General features: G+C 37.1%; 1 protein-coding gene across 4 annotated transcripts in view; it reads right to left on the bottom strand.

The window, feature by feature from the left end:
* The window catches only part of LOC149580405 (3-hydroxyisobutyryl-CoA hydrolase-like protein 5), a 59398-nt gene that overhangs the window by 5440 nt on the left and 37206 nt on the right, over positions 1-16752 (bottom strand). For 3 of the 4 annotated variants that reach the window (XM_089790641.1, XM_089790638.1, XM_089790648.1), the window contains exons 8-11: positions 7072-7156; positions 6781-6866; positions 6274-6395; positions 6054-6120 (exon numbers count right to left, since the gene is read on the bottom strand). In XM_089790641.1, coding sequence (XP_089646767.1) covers positions 6054-6120; positions 6274-6395; positions 6781-6866; positions 7072-7156 — 360 coding nt within the window. The remainder of the gene's footprint in view (positions 1-6053; positions 6121-6273; positions 6396-6780; positions 6867-7071; positions 7157-16752) is intronic. The other variant, XM_089790653.1, reaches the window with a different exon arrangement.

Consider the following 16752-nt stretch of genomic DNA (forward strand, 5'->3'; position numbering starts at 1 on the left):
CTTGGAAAGAAGCTATAACAAAAGAATACCAATCTATTAAGAAGAATGATGTTTGGGAAACTGTTCCAAAACCTAAAGGAAAATCTATTGTTTCTTCCAAGTGGATATTTAAAATAAAGCATGCTGTTGACGGTAGCGTTGAGAAATATAAAGCTAGATTTGTAGCCAAAAGATTCTCTCAAAAAGAGGGGACTGATTATGAAGAAACTTTTGCTCCTACTGCCAAATATACCTCTATAAGAGCAATCCTAGCCATTACAACATTGAAGGGATGGAAAGTACATTAGATGGATGTAGAAACAGCATTCCTAAATGGGAAAATTACAGAAGAAGTATATTTGGAGCAACCTGAAGGATTTGAAACTCACAATCCTAACATTTTTGTTTGAAGGCTCAACAAAGCTCTCTATGGGCTTAAGCAGGCTCCAAGGGCTTGGTATGAAAGAATTGATAAGTATCTCACTGGCTTAGGATTCTCCAAAAATTAAGCGGATCCAAACTTATATTATAAAAGGGATAAAGATGATATGGTAATTTTGATACTGTATGTTGATGATTTACTAATAACAGGTGATGATCATCCCATAGATCAATGTAAGAAAGATCTAATTAGATAATTCGAGATGAAAGACTTGGGACTCATTCATTACTTCCTAGGACTGGAAGTATGGTAGAATTCTAACAACATTATACTTAATCAAGGGAAATATACATCAAATATTTTGAAAAGATTTGGAATGTGGAATTACAAGTCTATATCTTCTCCAATAGAGACTAATCTACATAAACTTAAAGAAGCAACAACAAAATCACCTTCCATAGATTCTACTCTCTACAGATAGATGATTGGGTCCCTTATGTATTTGGTAAATACAAGACCTAATATTTGCTATGTTGTTAATGCCTTAAATCAATTTATGTGTGAGCCAAGGAGATTCACCTAGTTGCAATCAAACACATTATGAGATACTTACAAGGCACTCTTAATCTTGGGCTCAAATATAAGAAAGTCGATTTAGATTTATATGGATTCACTGACTCGGATTGGGGTGGAAGTGTTAAAGACAGAAAAAGTACTTCGAGATGTTTCAATTTAGGATCAGCAATGATATCTTAGATATGCAGAAAGCAATCTTCAGTAGCACAAAGTTCCATGGAAGCCGAATACATTGCAGTAGCGATGGCCTCTCGAGAAGTAGTTTGGCTCAGAAAGCTACTTGTGGGATTATTTGGGCAAGCTATGAATCCTACAATTATTCATTGTGATAATCAAAGTTTCGTCAAGCTTTCGGTGAATCCAGTTTTTCATGACAGGTCCAAGCATATCAAAATTCCTTACGATTATGTAAGAGATATAGTAGACAGGAAAATTGTAAAATTAGAATACATTTGCACTGCAGATCAAACAGCAGACATTCTCACCAAACCTCTATCTAGAGTGAAGATAGATCACTTCAACAAAAGACTTGGTATGGGTGAATTGTAATTCATTTGAATTCTTTAAATTATTAATAAAATAATTTTATTTGTTAGGCTATTGATTGTTATGGGCTCCACCATCTGTATTCATTATTTAAGAGGTGACGATCTCTAAGGTGATCAATACTTGTATTAAAGACATTATGAGAGATGACGATCCCTCAGATAATGTATTGAACAGTATAAAACTACTGTTAGATCTAGGTGAGTTCAAGATCAGTTGTGACATAAGCATTTCCATGTCTATGAATCACAACTTGGATAAAGGAAGAATTTATTCTTCAAAATTTATCCTGTGTTCTGGTAGATCTTAACTCAAGATCAAGTTGTGATATAGGTTGCCAATTCCTATGAATCACAACCTAGATAAATGAAGAACATAATCATTCTTCAAATTTTATCCTATGTATTGCATTACATGCAATACTGACATCACTAGTATAAAGTGATAAGTCATATCACAAGATGGTTATATGACTCAATATCATATGTTACATGGTACCATTTTTCTCAAAAGACTCAGATAGACATAGAGTATCAATCTATGCTTATCCATCGTAATTGATCATGCTAGATATGTTATCTCCCAGTATAATTATCAAGTTAAGAGGGAGTGTCGAATATTATCCTGATAGTCATGCTGGTCCGAGAAGTGCAGACCGCACCTTAGTCTTCTCCCATTATATCATATGTTAGCCTTTATATGCACTAGACTTGGCAATGAGATAGGCGGCAATCCTTGGAAGACTACATCTTGTACTAACAATAACAATTTGTTATGTTAGTTAAGCATTTAATTATTTCCTTGAGGCGCCGATTTCTTCAAGTGGTGTTTGGCCGACCTAGGGAAGGTCATGTTCCTTTAAGGGACATGCCCTTTGGTCTTGATATAAATGGTAGGTATTATTATAGTTTGAGGACACACAATAATCACAAGTCTGCTCCTTCAAGCAATACTGCCCCATACGAATTTATTGCAGAGACAATTAAATTCAGAACAGCATTCAACATTCTGATAACTCCTCCTACATTAAGAAAATAAAGAAGATTATCTACAGCAGTCAAAGGATATTAGAAAAGTCTGCTTTTTATAACAGAATTTGCAGAAACTTTACAAGAAGATTTGTATAATAATCTTTTTTGCAGGTAAAGCAAGCATGTTCACATCATGTACAAAAAACCTCTCAATTTTTGAGGAAGTCAAATCATAGCCCTTGAAAAGGGCCATAGTGTTTTATCAAAAAATTAAAGCCTTCGATACAAAAGAAAGCATGGACCCATGAAGCCGTCCAAATTGAATCATCAAAGCGTTTTCAATGACAACAAAGTGAAGCATGCTATCAATGCTGATGCCCTCTGAGGTGAAGTCATCCAAGTTGAAAGGATGGGATGAGGCTAGTCTCACAAGTGTGAGATCAAAGATTCCAAAAGGAGAAGTTTTACCAAAGGATGAAGCCTCTTTTACAAAAGGAGAAGCCGGTCATAAAAGAGGAGATCTAAATCAATGGGATTAGCAGTCAAATAAGAGAAATTGGGCTTTTTATATAACCCTGTGATTAATGACAAAAAATGTCCAAACAAAGAGGAGATCCAACCAAGACTTTTGGATCGATGAGATTGGAAGATCATTGTCTTTCAAGACAAAGGTATCCTTGCCATGTTTGTAATTGCAAGAAGTGGTTGAAATTAAGGGGAAGATAGTTGAAATAATTAAATCCATCCAGTTGCATCAAGAGAAACAAAAATTTTGCATGAGCTTGAAATAGGGTCCTGCTAAATTTAGATTTTGCATGGAGAACTGCATGTGCAGTTTGCAACACGAGCTTTTATTATAAGTTTTAATCAAGGTGTTCTAAAAATAGAACAGAGTTGTTAACAATAGTTAAAGGTATATCCTTAAAAAATATTTTGCATGAAATAGATAACTGAATATGAATTCATCTTTTATATTTTAGCTGTCTATTTGTTTCTCTAAGACCTCATAAAAGTCGCAGATTGTAATCAAAATCTGTCTCTGATCTTTTAGATCAGTTGATCCTTAATCTTGTGATCAAGAAAGGTTTTTAGAATAAAAAGTTTTTTGTGCTTTGTGAAACAATTTGTGTGTTTTTGAATTTCTTCAGTTGATCCTTGATCTTGTGATCAAGAAAGGTTTTTAGAATAAAAAGTTTTTTGTGCTTTTTGAAACAATTTGTGTGTTTTTAAATTTCTTCAGAGTTTGCTCCTGTATGACCTAGTAGGGTTTCTGTAGTTCGAGAGCTATCTGGTTTCTAGAAAGATTTTACTGTTTTTTCCGTAAAAAGGATGATTGTATGCTAATCTGTCATGGATTTTATGCTGGCTATCTGTTTGGTTTTTCGATTTTACCTTCAAAAATCGTTTATGGGTTTTTAGTTTTTACCATTTTTATCCGAAAAATGATGCTTTGTAAACTTTAGTTTTGGGGTATTGTATGTTCTTTCCACAATAATTGTACCCTCTTGCAGTTTGTTTTGAGTCGTGCTCATTTGCAAAAAGTTATGGGTAAATCATGGTATCTTGCAGTCTGTTTTGAGGCACCCTGCTCATATACAACAGTTCAGAGGGTTTGTCGATTCTTCCTCAAAATAATGGTAGTTGTTCTTGATGTGTCTCTGGCTACAGGGAGGCACAATTATGTTAACAAACATCAGGGTAAACATTTTGTGATGATTTCTAATCAGAAGTTTTGCATGTTTCAGGAGGGTCAGTGGAAGACTCATCTCGGTGGCTGAGTTAGTGGCAAGCTCTTGTTTTTTGTTGCAGAGCATTCTGAAGAAGAGGGCACCCTTCTCGGTTCTTGCTTAGATGGATTTTGTCTACTTTTAGTCATTGACATTTTGCAGATCCAGGGAGGGCCTCAACGGCAGCAGAATGTTCTCAAGAATTTGTGACCACAAGACATGTACAGTCTTTTGTAGGGCAGTACAATAACCATTAAGGGAGGGTATTAGAACATTCTCTATTTCTAGTTTGCTTTTAGTCTGCCATTCTTAGGATTTCTTAGTTGCTCTATTAATGGTCATCTTCATATAAGTTGTCACTATTTTTAGTCTTTCTATTTTTAGCACTTCAGTCTTGTAATATTTATTTAAGAAGCCTTGGTCTCCTCAGTTTAATAAACTGGATTACATTGATTATTTGAACGGCCTTAACACAGTGTGGGGATTTGAACTTGATTCATGCCACCTTTATGAATGCATCACTTTTCTCCGCACCCGTTTGTGCAGATAATAGTAGAACTTACTCTTGGAGCCCTATTTAAAATAATGGAACTTGGCAACAAAATCCCAAAAAATGAATCTCATTGCACTAGGAAAAAGATGTCTACAAATAGCTTTCTAACATTGTTAATTGTTATTAACTGATGCAACAAAATCTTTCCAACTTCATTTCTCATGTCAAATAAATAGGCCAGATGGAAGTTTCTATCATGATTATTAAACATGGCTGGTGTAATAATTAAATGTTTCATAACTTCAAAAAATCAGAAGAGATCAAGACCAAGCACAAGCACAAAGGAGGCTTCCAAGTGAAATCAAATAATAAATCTTAGTTATAAATTTATAAAATGAGTGATTCAAGCAATCCTCACTTTCAATTCTTTTAAGTATGACCAATCCATTTTATTAGAATAGAGCAGGTTGATGTACTTATTGTAATCTCCCGGTCATCCATAAACCATTGAGTGCCAACATTAGCAATTCAAAATAAGCACATTCAATTCTAACATGCTCCACGGTCAGACTTTCACAAGCTAATTCAAAGATGAACCAATGCATTCACTTGAAAGCATTTGACATAGCAACTAGAGATCAATAATAACGAGTCAGCAATTATAGCATCTATCAATATGGAGGTTGCACTTCATGAACTAGTATAATCTCAAGGACTCAAAGCCAAGACGCTTGAATAGGCAACATTTCCCTGGCTGGTTTGACTTGGATGCACCATTCATAATTCAGTCAGAGAAATGTCTTTAAGGAAGCTACAATTAAAGATTAAGCTACTAAGTTTACAATCCCAGGCAGTATATGCAATTAAAACTGGATCCTCTTTTTCACACATCTAGATTACAAAGTTCATTTACTTAGCTTCAACAAAATCTGAATTCCAGTGATTAAAAAAAAAGATAAATCATAATTTGATTTTAAGCTACTAAATTTAGAATTCAAAATGCATATGCAAGAAAAAAATGGTTTTTTTTTCTAATATCTAGAGATCCAATTTAATAGATCAAAGGTCAACATGTAAAATTCATGGTGCAAGACCCCAAAGAATTTTCAAATACACATTGTAAACACACATGTATTGCATAATTGCTATGCCATCTGTCATTTGCCCAATCGTTGCCATTCGTTTTAGTCTTTCGATTGAAGAATGCATTTCACAAGATGGACTAGAGAAAAAATAATACTTGTAAATCAAAAGACAATTGAGCAGTATAGCCAGTTGTATCAGAAGTGTAGGGAGGAAATAATACAAAATGGAATATAAATGCTAAAGTTACACAAGCACTTAAAAATTGATACAACAGAAGGGTAGAAGAGTCTTACTAATAGTAATGACTCTATGATCTCCTCAACAGTGTCCTTGGAAAAGCACTTGTCAATCAATGAACGACTGCAAGCAATATCTTTTAATGTCAAGATATCTGTCATTATTAACTAAAACAACACAAGAAACATAACTGTTCCAGTAATTCCATTTTGCACCCATACCAAAAAAAGATTCCTTCTTTTTCATATATTAAAAAAGAGATTAATATATTCTTACAGATGCAGAATGCTTTTTTCCCCAGGCTGGACTTTAATTGAAAAATCTTCAATGGCTTCTCTGATGACGCTTTTATCTCCGGATTTCAAATTGACTAAGCACTTCTCCAGTTCTGGCAATTTCTAATATACAAACATAAAGCTAAAAACATCACATGATGAACAATGGACGACTTCCAATGTTGAACATCACATTGTAGTCTTTACCGAAAGAGAATTTCAAACTAACTCAGTAGAAGAAGATTATTACTTAGGACAAAACAAGTTGGAACCAGACTCTCATATCCAATAACAACAAACAAATAAATCAAAATTTAAACTAACCTAGTAACAACTTACGGCTTCTGTTAGTAGATATTTGGTTTTAACAATGATACATGCTTATTAAAAATTTATATACAATGGGCATGCATTTCAAACAACAAATTTAAGTCTATTGATTTACAATAATCTGGCTATCAAACATCTCTTTGCAGCTTTTGAATATTTAAAAAAGTTGATAGAGCACCTCGGATGGAACATAATGTGTGCCAAGACCAATCGATAGCATATCTGCACCATCAATTCGTGCTCCTGTTAAAGCTAAATACTCCCCTGCATTTATATTATCCAAAACAAAGGAACAATCAAGATAACATGACAAATAAATAAATAAATAAATAACTCCATCACTTTTTCACATGCTTTATATGTGAAGGCTCGAAAGTAAGCTACATCCAACACATGTTTGTATCTTCTCTTAACATTTCACCTTCAAAATTGAGCAATCAAATATCTAGCCAAAACAAAATAGCCATACCAAGATGTCCTGGAAGATGTGAAAGAATGTATGACAGACTAGCATCAGTGTGAAATCCCAGACCAGCCTCAGGTGCTGCCAAGACCTATGGCATCCACCAATGTTAGATTTATGCTTGATTTAGCGTTTAATGACAAGTAAAATGTATTATAAATTGTAGTTTTAGCTTTAGTGAACGTAAAATTTTAATAAAGTGAGACATTTTTATGTATCATATGTCCAAGTTTTGGTTACAAATTCTCAGCAGGATAAGGTGAGTCTGGAAGAAGTTGGATATATTTTCCATAACTGTGATGTCATATTAGACATTTAGGTACATCAGAGAACTGGCATTGAAGAATCCGAACACACCCATTCCAGTCACCGGTGTTTCTCCAAGACTCGAGGATGAGGGTTCAGGTTTCAAGGAGAGAACATTTTATTCAGGTTCAAGACAGCTAAGATACGTCTATAATAGTTGTACATCAAAATTATTGTGAAAAATGAATTACAAAAAACAGTAAAAGAGGCCAGGATATGATATGATATGATCGCACCAGTCACATTCCTGTACTATGACAGAAGCACCAGATCAAGCCTGGAAAGATTAATGATTTACAATCAATAGATGCGAACAGACTTTGCAAGTGGTACACAGGAATTTGTAAGTGGCTTGATTAAAAGACAAATCTGATAATCTTATCTGCATCAATTCAAACCTCTGATCTGTATTATCATAGTATAAAACATCTGTCAGAAGAATCCTAGTATTGTAAGATTTTTTGATGATAAATCTGGAACTGCAATTTCTTTTTTCCACCATCACATGTGGGTATTGTTCAATGGTTTTGTAATATATATTAGCATTCTGAAATGGAAGCATTTACTAGGCATCTATCTTAAACATGTTCTGAGCCAATCTATTTTAGTATCCTTGATTTCTTACCTAAGTTACTGGTTTGGATGCAGGTTCAACATTCACTTGGGCTGGGTTCAGGTTCATTTTGGGTTCATCCTTACAAGATTTTTTTCTTTTAAAGTAGTTTAACAGTCAAAGTAAGATGTACCCACTAGCTTTCAAAGTGTTATAACAATCAAAGGAAGATGTAACCACTAGCTTTGTGTTCCTTTACTCCCATTAATACTGTACCACCATGCATATGAACACTTAACAATCAATATGAGTGCTGCACCCACTTTGTAATTGCCAATGGCTAGCACTAATGCATTCTAACCTGAGTCATAATGGCTGTAGCCTGTAACATTTGTCAATGAAATGAATGAAGACTAGCTATACATTCCTGTTTATTCAAGAATCAACATTCAACAATTTATTTAGCTTTACCATTTCAAATAAATCTAAAAAAGTCTTACCTGTAGCAGCATAGGTAGAAGAATATGAGGCTCTGCTGCTAGATGACCACAGAAAAACCCACAGTAGTTAACATTGTGCTAGACGACCCACAGAAAAATGCTGCTAGACAATGCACAGATGACTACTGTGCTAGACTCTGCTAAAAGTTGTATTCAACCAGCGAAAACTATTGTATTTGACCTGCCCTTCAACGAAACATTGTGTTCTGCAAAAAGCGCAGCATCTTCATTCCTTTGTGGCCGAAAAAATATTTAGGTTTGTATTCTTGTGTGGCCCAAAAATGGGAGAAAAATGCTTGCATGGCGATCAAAATACTATTAAAATCACCACTAAAAAGTTAAGATGACCTGAAGACTGGAAAATATCGCACAAAAATTGGTGTGAATTCGTTGACAAGTCGTTTTGCAATTTTTAAATTTGTCTACATTCGTTTAAAGTCATACAGGGTCCCACTGACCAATTTGGCAGTGAAATACCCAGACAAATAGAAATTTTGCACCAAATGAGAATCGCATTCAAATGTTGAATGAACTGACTACCGAATGTCGGATTCAACATACAAAGGTGGTAACTTAATGTTTTTACACAAGAAATTCTAGTAACTGTTTAAGGAAGAATATTTCAGCGGTAAGAGCCTAAAGTCTACCAGCTAAGGGCTTTCATTGATGAGAAAGAGAGCAGAGGGAAAAAATAAAGGGTACCAGTATGAATGACACCAGTGACAGCAAGGCAAGGGCCTTCTTCAGAGGGTCTGAACTTGAAGAGCTTCATCTCAGCATGTCTGAGACATTTCAAGAAGCGGCCCAGTTGTTGAGAGGACGCAATCAGAATCAAAATGGTGAAATGCTTGCAAACGATATAAGTTAAGGAAGTAATTCTAATGGAGGCAAGTGTATTTCTGATGGAGGAAGAATCTCAGATAATAACAGATCAGGGCTAAATTCTTGACAAATGTAGAAGTTGGTGAAAGCCAACCCGATCATTCCAATGAAATGGACCACCTATTCGCCAAATATAAAGCTTTGAGTGAAGCGGTTAAGAACAACATAACCTACACTCAATATCGTGGATTGAAATCAAACAACAGACATAAGTGGAAGGGGTATGATGAAAGGAAGGATATTCAGCATCATTTGGAAAAGATGACAATTCCCGATTTTGATGGGACAAGTAGTACAACAGCAACACCGTGCTTAAAAAAACTCGACACTCATTATTATTCTTTAAACCCAATGTTAAGAGGCCTTCAAGTTTGCTACCCTCTATCACGCCGAATTTCCAGGACGGGGGGGACAGGGAAACAGGTTTCCAGGATGTTTTGTTTTGCTGAAGCAGGGGATGGTTGTGTGTGTGTGTGCGTGCGCGCATGGGAATTTTTAAATATATTCATGAAATTCAGAATTATATAACATTGTATTACAGTTACTGTATTTTAAATAATGGTACTTTTACATCAATAATTCTTGTCCGAGTTCCTTCTTCCTGCCATCATCCGCCTGAGATGAATATTGAAAACAAAAAAATTAAATGGCAAATGCACTTTACAGTAAATCCTATATCATTCCCATCATATATATAATATTTTATTATATTAAAATATTATATGACCACTGGGGCCCACCAATGGGTTTAAAAATTTAGAAATTTTAATAAAAATGTTTGTTTTTTTTAGCCGCAAGAAATGGGAAACTGTGGGAAACTGTCCCTGGGACAGCCAGGGGATGGCTTTGTCATCCCCAGCCATCCAAGGGGCGGTCAACAGCCACCGAAAATGTTTTGACCATTTTTAGAGTTTCCAGGACACGTAGTTTTTGAGCTGGTCAGGGATGGCTTGGAAACATCCCCAACCATCCCCCCATCCCCGAAATCGGGACCGTATCCAAAACCTGGGTTTAGAGTTAGAAACGTGTCCTTGGGTAACATAGGCTATCCTACATTTGGAAGGAATAGCTGATGAATTATTGTACCATGGATTAGTAACTCAAGGGCAAGGTTCAATGTCGACCGTAAGGGAATTCAGTCAAAGATTGATCAAGAGATTTGATATGACAAACCCCGAAGTTTATTTAATTGAACCAAGAAGACAATGAAGGATTATGTAGCTGAGTTCCAAAACAAATGTGATGGATAGGAGACTCATAGTGCTCTTTGCAGGGCATTAGTTGAGCCCGACAAATGTTAGATTTTCTTATTATCTTTCCATTCTTATTGTTGATATTTGAGGAAGACATTCTTCCTTCATATATATGGGCATGCCCCATCACCAAGGGACACCACTATTCCTAATAATCATATTAAGGAATGATTATATAATATGATAAAATATATATAATTATTATTAATATTTTATTATCGATAATCAATATAATAATTATATAATATAAGTATTATCAGTATGATAATTATTATTTTTATTTAATACAATATATAATACATATTTATTGTCAATACAATAATCATATTATCACAACATTTTGGTTATTTATGTTGGCTTGAAGCAGACTGACCATAGCTACAATAACATCAACACTCCCTCTTAGCTATGGAGGAATCCTTCTTGATAACTTCTACTTCATCTTCATGTCTTATCATTGTGATCCATTTATGAGTGAGATACATATGGATGAGTTATACTGAATAATTGATTTAAATTAATCAATTAATTGTCGTCTCAAATAACACTTTGTATTACTTGAGACATCATTGTGAATCAGATATGTAAGCCTTCTAAAGCTAACTTTAACACTCCCTCTTAGTGCGGGATGCTTTTATATTAGCTTGAACTATATTAAGATTTAACATAAATGTCACAATGAGTTTTAGATATCTCTATATGACATCTTTGGATATGATCTCATGTGATATTTTTCACATGACATATCCTTAGACATTTCCTTGTGTACTATCCATCATTGTTGTTTTAGAAAGTTTACCTTTAGGACATTTCCTTGAATACCGCCATATATGGTATTCACCATAAAGGATTTTTAAGAAACCTTTCATTATGTCTTTGGATACCACCGTGCACTATCTTCCATAATGGACTTAAATTATTTACCTTTAGGGTGCAACTTGGATATTGCCGTATGCACTATCCACCTTAAAGGGTTTATCTACCATTATGGTATATCCTGTTAATGAACTGAATCTCTGATAGAGAGACTGTGATATAATACGATTTCTGCTATTCAACATAACTGTTTAATTTTGCATTCAACTTATCAATATTTATCCTTATGTAATTCTATCTTGATTTAGACTGTAATATAAATCTGAATGTCTAATGTGTTGATCGCAGAGAAAACTAAATGAGTCGCTGATGATACTAAACACGATTTTGTGTTTTGTGATGTCCTCATTCAGCGGACTCAATGTCTTATTTATAAGATTAGGTAAAGTCATGTCCATGGAGGGACATGACTCTACGTGGTACTAAGTACCACATAGGGTCATGTCCCTACATGGAGTTTGGAATAGTTGCCGCCCATATTGCAACAATTCGAAACAAAACCCGTGGTAATTTATTAGTTTGTTATGTGAGGAGCCCGATCTCACAAGCGCAAGAGTATATCATGAACTTTAAGATACTATTCTACCCATCGACTACAATATAGAATTTACCGACAACATCATCCCCCCCAAGAAGAAAAGTCGCCTCCAGATGACAATTACAAAATATCCAAGACAAATTAACAAAATAAAATACACTAACTGTGACTAACTATAACAGGATAGATCTTTTTTCCGTCACATCACATTCACATTTCTCCCATGCCTGCACCAAACTGGTCTCCAAAACACGTTGTATCTGTAACCTTCGCTAACACAATGTTGTCACCTTAGCCATGCTAACCTTGATAGCCACCTGTGTCATCTTCTCTGCTTCAACTCCTCGGTACACTAAGCCAAGTGTCACTCTACTGCCTCCAGCTGGATGATCAGCTCCTCCCGAGATCTCTATGCATCCACCAAGACAGCCTCACGTCCAACACCTACCCCGAGTGCCTCAAAGTGTAGCACCCTTCTCGAAAGGCTTGCTCTAGTGCTCTCTCCACCTTTGAAACACAGACACTATGCCTGCAGCAGCTCCAAGTCTCATCAACTGGTCACACTTCCCACGACTGATAACTGAACTGACTGGGGGTCTAGGGGGCATTGCCCCTAGCAGGGTCGAGGGGCAGTGCCCCCGCGGGGTCCTGAGGCAGAGCCCCAGGCCTACTCCCTATTGTGATACAGAGCGGGGTCAAGGGGCAGCACCCCCGCCGCTAAGACCAAATTAGCACTCTCAAACCCACATAAAAGTCAATAGAACACACCAGTTTTGTGATTTTCTTCCAAACCCACACTCTTTCTGCCAACTGCTTATGTTTTTTGTTTATGTCTGTCCCTCCAGTACCCATGCGTTTTCCATTCTGAACTATTTTGGTTTGTCGTCTTTTGTTTAGAATCTCCTTCTTTGTGAAGAGTATGGCTCCTTCCTCTTGAATGCTCTAGTACGGCCTCCAAAGGGTAACTTTATTACTATACCTCTGTCAATGCGGCTTCTCTGATCACTTTCATTATATCACAACATAACTCGGTACAATATTGTTTTGAAATCCCTCTTCTGTCTTGGCGTTCGTACAGATCCGTACGACCCTCCCTCAAAATTTTGTGAAAGTCTTCTGTATATGTTCAAACCATATGGCGTTTCTCAAGAGTCGTACGGTGTGTCTTGCCTTCTATTTGATCATTATGAACTTCTTTGCTTCGCACGTAATTTATTCTCCTTAATATCGTACACCGTACGGTCATTTTATGCATTGTCGGTTGTACGTTTGTCTTTTCTGAGCCGTACGGAGCGATTGGTTGTACGATCTTCTTGCTTTCTAATATCCTCTTCACCATACACCGTACGACAAATTTGGTTGTTCTTTTATGCTGTACGAAGCTGTCTATGTTTAGCTTGTCGTACAAGGATATGTTTTTAAGGGTTGTACGAAGACTGACCGTACGGTACTCAATTTACTCTTGCATGTGCTTGCCTCTTGACAGACCGTACACTATACGGTAACCAAACTAGTCTTTCTTTTGTGTTTCGCTTGTTGGGTTCTGTACAATTGCTGCTTGCTTGCTTTGTAGCCATACGCTAGTGTTTCTTATGGGTCGTACAGTGGTTTAGTCAGACTTCTTAATGCTTCCCTTGACTATTCCTTATTACGTTTTGTTAATTTAAAATTAAAAATGCAAGATTCCCTTTTACCTTACATATATATATATATATATATATATATATATTATTTACTGTCGTTTATTTCTTTATTACTTCCATTCCCGCACTCAGAATACCTGTTCAACTTTGTATTTTATCTACACTTAGTTATCTTACATATATACATTATTCACTGCTTTTATACTGTCTCTCAATTGTTCGTCCATGGAGATGCGTTATTTCTTTCATTGTAGACTTTCAATTTTAAGCCATTTACTACATTGATTGCTACTTCCTTCCCGTCGAGCGTCCATAATTTTACTGCTCTGTTATCACCCACTTCACGGATTTTATATGGCCCAACTCACTTTATTTTAAATCTGCCTGGTCTGATCTTGTTACGCCCATTATACTTCAACACTAGTTGTCCCAATTGAAATCTGTTCAACTTCAAGCGCTTGTCGTGCCATGCCTTTTGCCTATTCTGTGTAACCTTCATGGCCCATACCATAAATTCCGTCGGCTACCACTCCTTACCGTCAATAACTGTATTCTTGATTCTAGAACCTTTACTCTGTATTGCTGAAGTTTTTATTAAGCCATTCCTCTTTGTTTCCTATGCAAACCGTACGATGTGTTTTCCTTGCTGCCAATACCTTTCTACCAAATCCGTGTTGCGGCGTAACATTTTCTTTCTGCGCGGTCCATTCACCGTGTACCGCACAATGGAATCTTTCCTTTTGCTGGGTTCGTACAGTATGTTCTTCCTTTCAGCTTCAATCGTAACCACCTTTCCTTCTTGTGCTTCTCTGTATTCCTTTGGACATTCCTTTTCCTCTCCTTTCTCACCCTCGTCAACTCTTAACTTATTACAACTCGAAAAGAGCTCGTAATCCTCCATCTGCCTGTGGAATAGGCCATTCACCGAGTCTATGTCGTCATCATTCAACCCTCATAATTTCAATACCCCTTCTTCATCTAATTCCATTCTCTTTTTTCCTTCGTCATCACTCTCACCTTATGAGTCTGACGACACTACCTCCTCCCCCACCATTTGTGTGTGTAAATCAATTATAAATCTTCCGCCTCCACATTCCATGGATAGGGTGTTCCATTTCCAATCATGTTTTACCCTTGCTTACACCAACCACCCCCGTCCAAGGATAGCGTCATACCCTCTTCTCTTCAACGGGATGACCACAAGATCTAGTAGAAATGGTTGCGTCCCGATCGTTACTGGCTGTGCCATCAAAGTTCCCAGCGATTTTATCCCATGCTGATCTGATGTGAGTAACTGGAAAGTAGGTGGCCACAGCGTGGGTTGTCCTAACTTATTCCAAATATCTTCTAGTAGCACATTCACGCCTGACCCTCCATCCACAATTGTGTCTATCAGTACAGTGCCCAAAATGCCCATTTCCACTACTGCTGGATGCCTTCTCACAAGTGTCAGTAGCATCAGATCTGTTGCCGTCGTTCCACTACCGTCCTTCCTATTTCCTCCGTCACTCTCGAGGGCGGTGTCATATTCATAATAGTTGTTCGCAACTGTGGCATCGTGAGAAGGTCATTTAATTTAATAGGAACTTCTGTTTGCATTATCTGCTTCATCATGTTTTGTTCCGCTAAGTTCTTTTTTGAAGTTTCAGCAATGTCTTTTACTTGTGATTTCCCTGTTTTCATCTGCCTTTCTAGCTCTTCGTGCTTTTTGTAGCCTCTCCTCCTCTTCTTCTGCATCAGGGTATTTTGCTTTCTTCGCTTGCTCCCGTGTGACCGCCAGGACCACCTCATCACATGTTAGATTTACACCTTGCTTTGGGCATTTTGAATCTTCATGGTCCCCTAGACCACACCATCTACATAGTAGTTGTGGCGTCTCCTTCGTAGTACAGTCCCTAGCGAAGTGGCCCCAAAGATTGCATGCCCGACATTGTATCATCAGCCATCCACTTGCGTCGTACTGTATTCAACTCTGGCCTCCATTGTTATTGTTGTTGTTATTACCACCCCTTCTGTGTCTACTATTGTTGCGATATCCTCCCAAAGTTGCATCGTTGTTTGTGTTGTTTTTGGTGGACACTTCCCGCATTAGTAACACCTACTGGTATCCTTTTGATTTCATGTTAAACAGGCACTCTTTTAGGGAATGTCCCGCAACCTGGTAGATGTCACAAAACTGTTTCTTCAAGCATGAGCCCTTTGTATGGTCATCCTCTTTACAATCCATGCACCATAGTTCTCCCTTCACTGAATCTAGATTCTTTTTCAAATTCTTAAATTCTTTCATCATTCTTAGCATATCTTTCTGTAACGCTCAAACTTTCTTGTTTGATTCTTCGTCACTACTGCTACTTTTGGATGAGGAATCGTCTGAATCCGATGACATGCTTTTTCTTCTTACTTGTCTTCTGTTCGCTTTCCAAATCCATTGCAAGATTATACGCGTCGATGTATGGCACAGGTGGTACAACCTTCATCTTCTTTTCAGAGTCGACCGTAGCCCCTCCACAAACCATCATTTCTTCAATCCATCTACCAGTTGACTTTCCATCTTCCCAACCAGTTCTTTCAACCATCTGGCATTGGCCTGGATCGTTTCATTCTTTCCTTGCCTAGTGATATATATCTCTGCTACTATTTCATTATCGTCTTGTAGCAATCGGAACTCTGCTATGAACTCTTTTCTAACATCCGCCAATGTAGTTAGTTTTGGGGGGTCGACGTTCGAAAACCAATCAATTGCCACACCCTGTAGGGTTGCTAGGAACTGTCTGACCCAATCATCCTCATTCGTCACGCCATTTGCTGTCCATATGGTTTCTCATGTCTTGCAATGTCTAATTGGATCTACCATTCCATCACCATTAAACTTCGGTAATTTTAATTTGGGACCTGCCATTACTACTTTCTTCTAATTCTTAGGTACTTGTTGAGCACCCGCGCTGTTCAAAGTACCCACGTTGTTCTGAATACCCGCGTTGTTCTAAGCACCGCCCTGTTCTGCACAACACCCGCTTTGTTTTGCACACCCGCACTTTTTTGCACAGCGCCCACGTTGTTCTGCACACCCGCGTTGTTCTGTACAACTGCACTGCGTCGAACAACCGTCCTACTTTCGACAACTGCGTTACTTGGT

The sequence above is a fragment of the Cupressus sempervirens genome, chromosome 1 (assembly GCF_028749045.1).
Source record: "Cupressus sempervirens isolate cs-2001-9-10 chromosome 1, ASM2874904v1, whole genome shotgun sequence".
Taxonomy (NCBI): domain Eukaryota; kingdom Viridiplantae; phylum Streptophyta; class Pinopsida; order Cupressales; family Cupressaceae; genus Cupressus; species Cupressus sempervirens.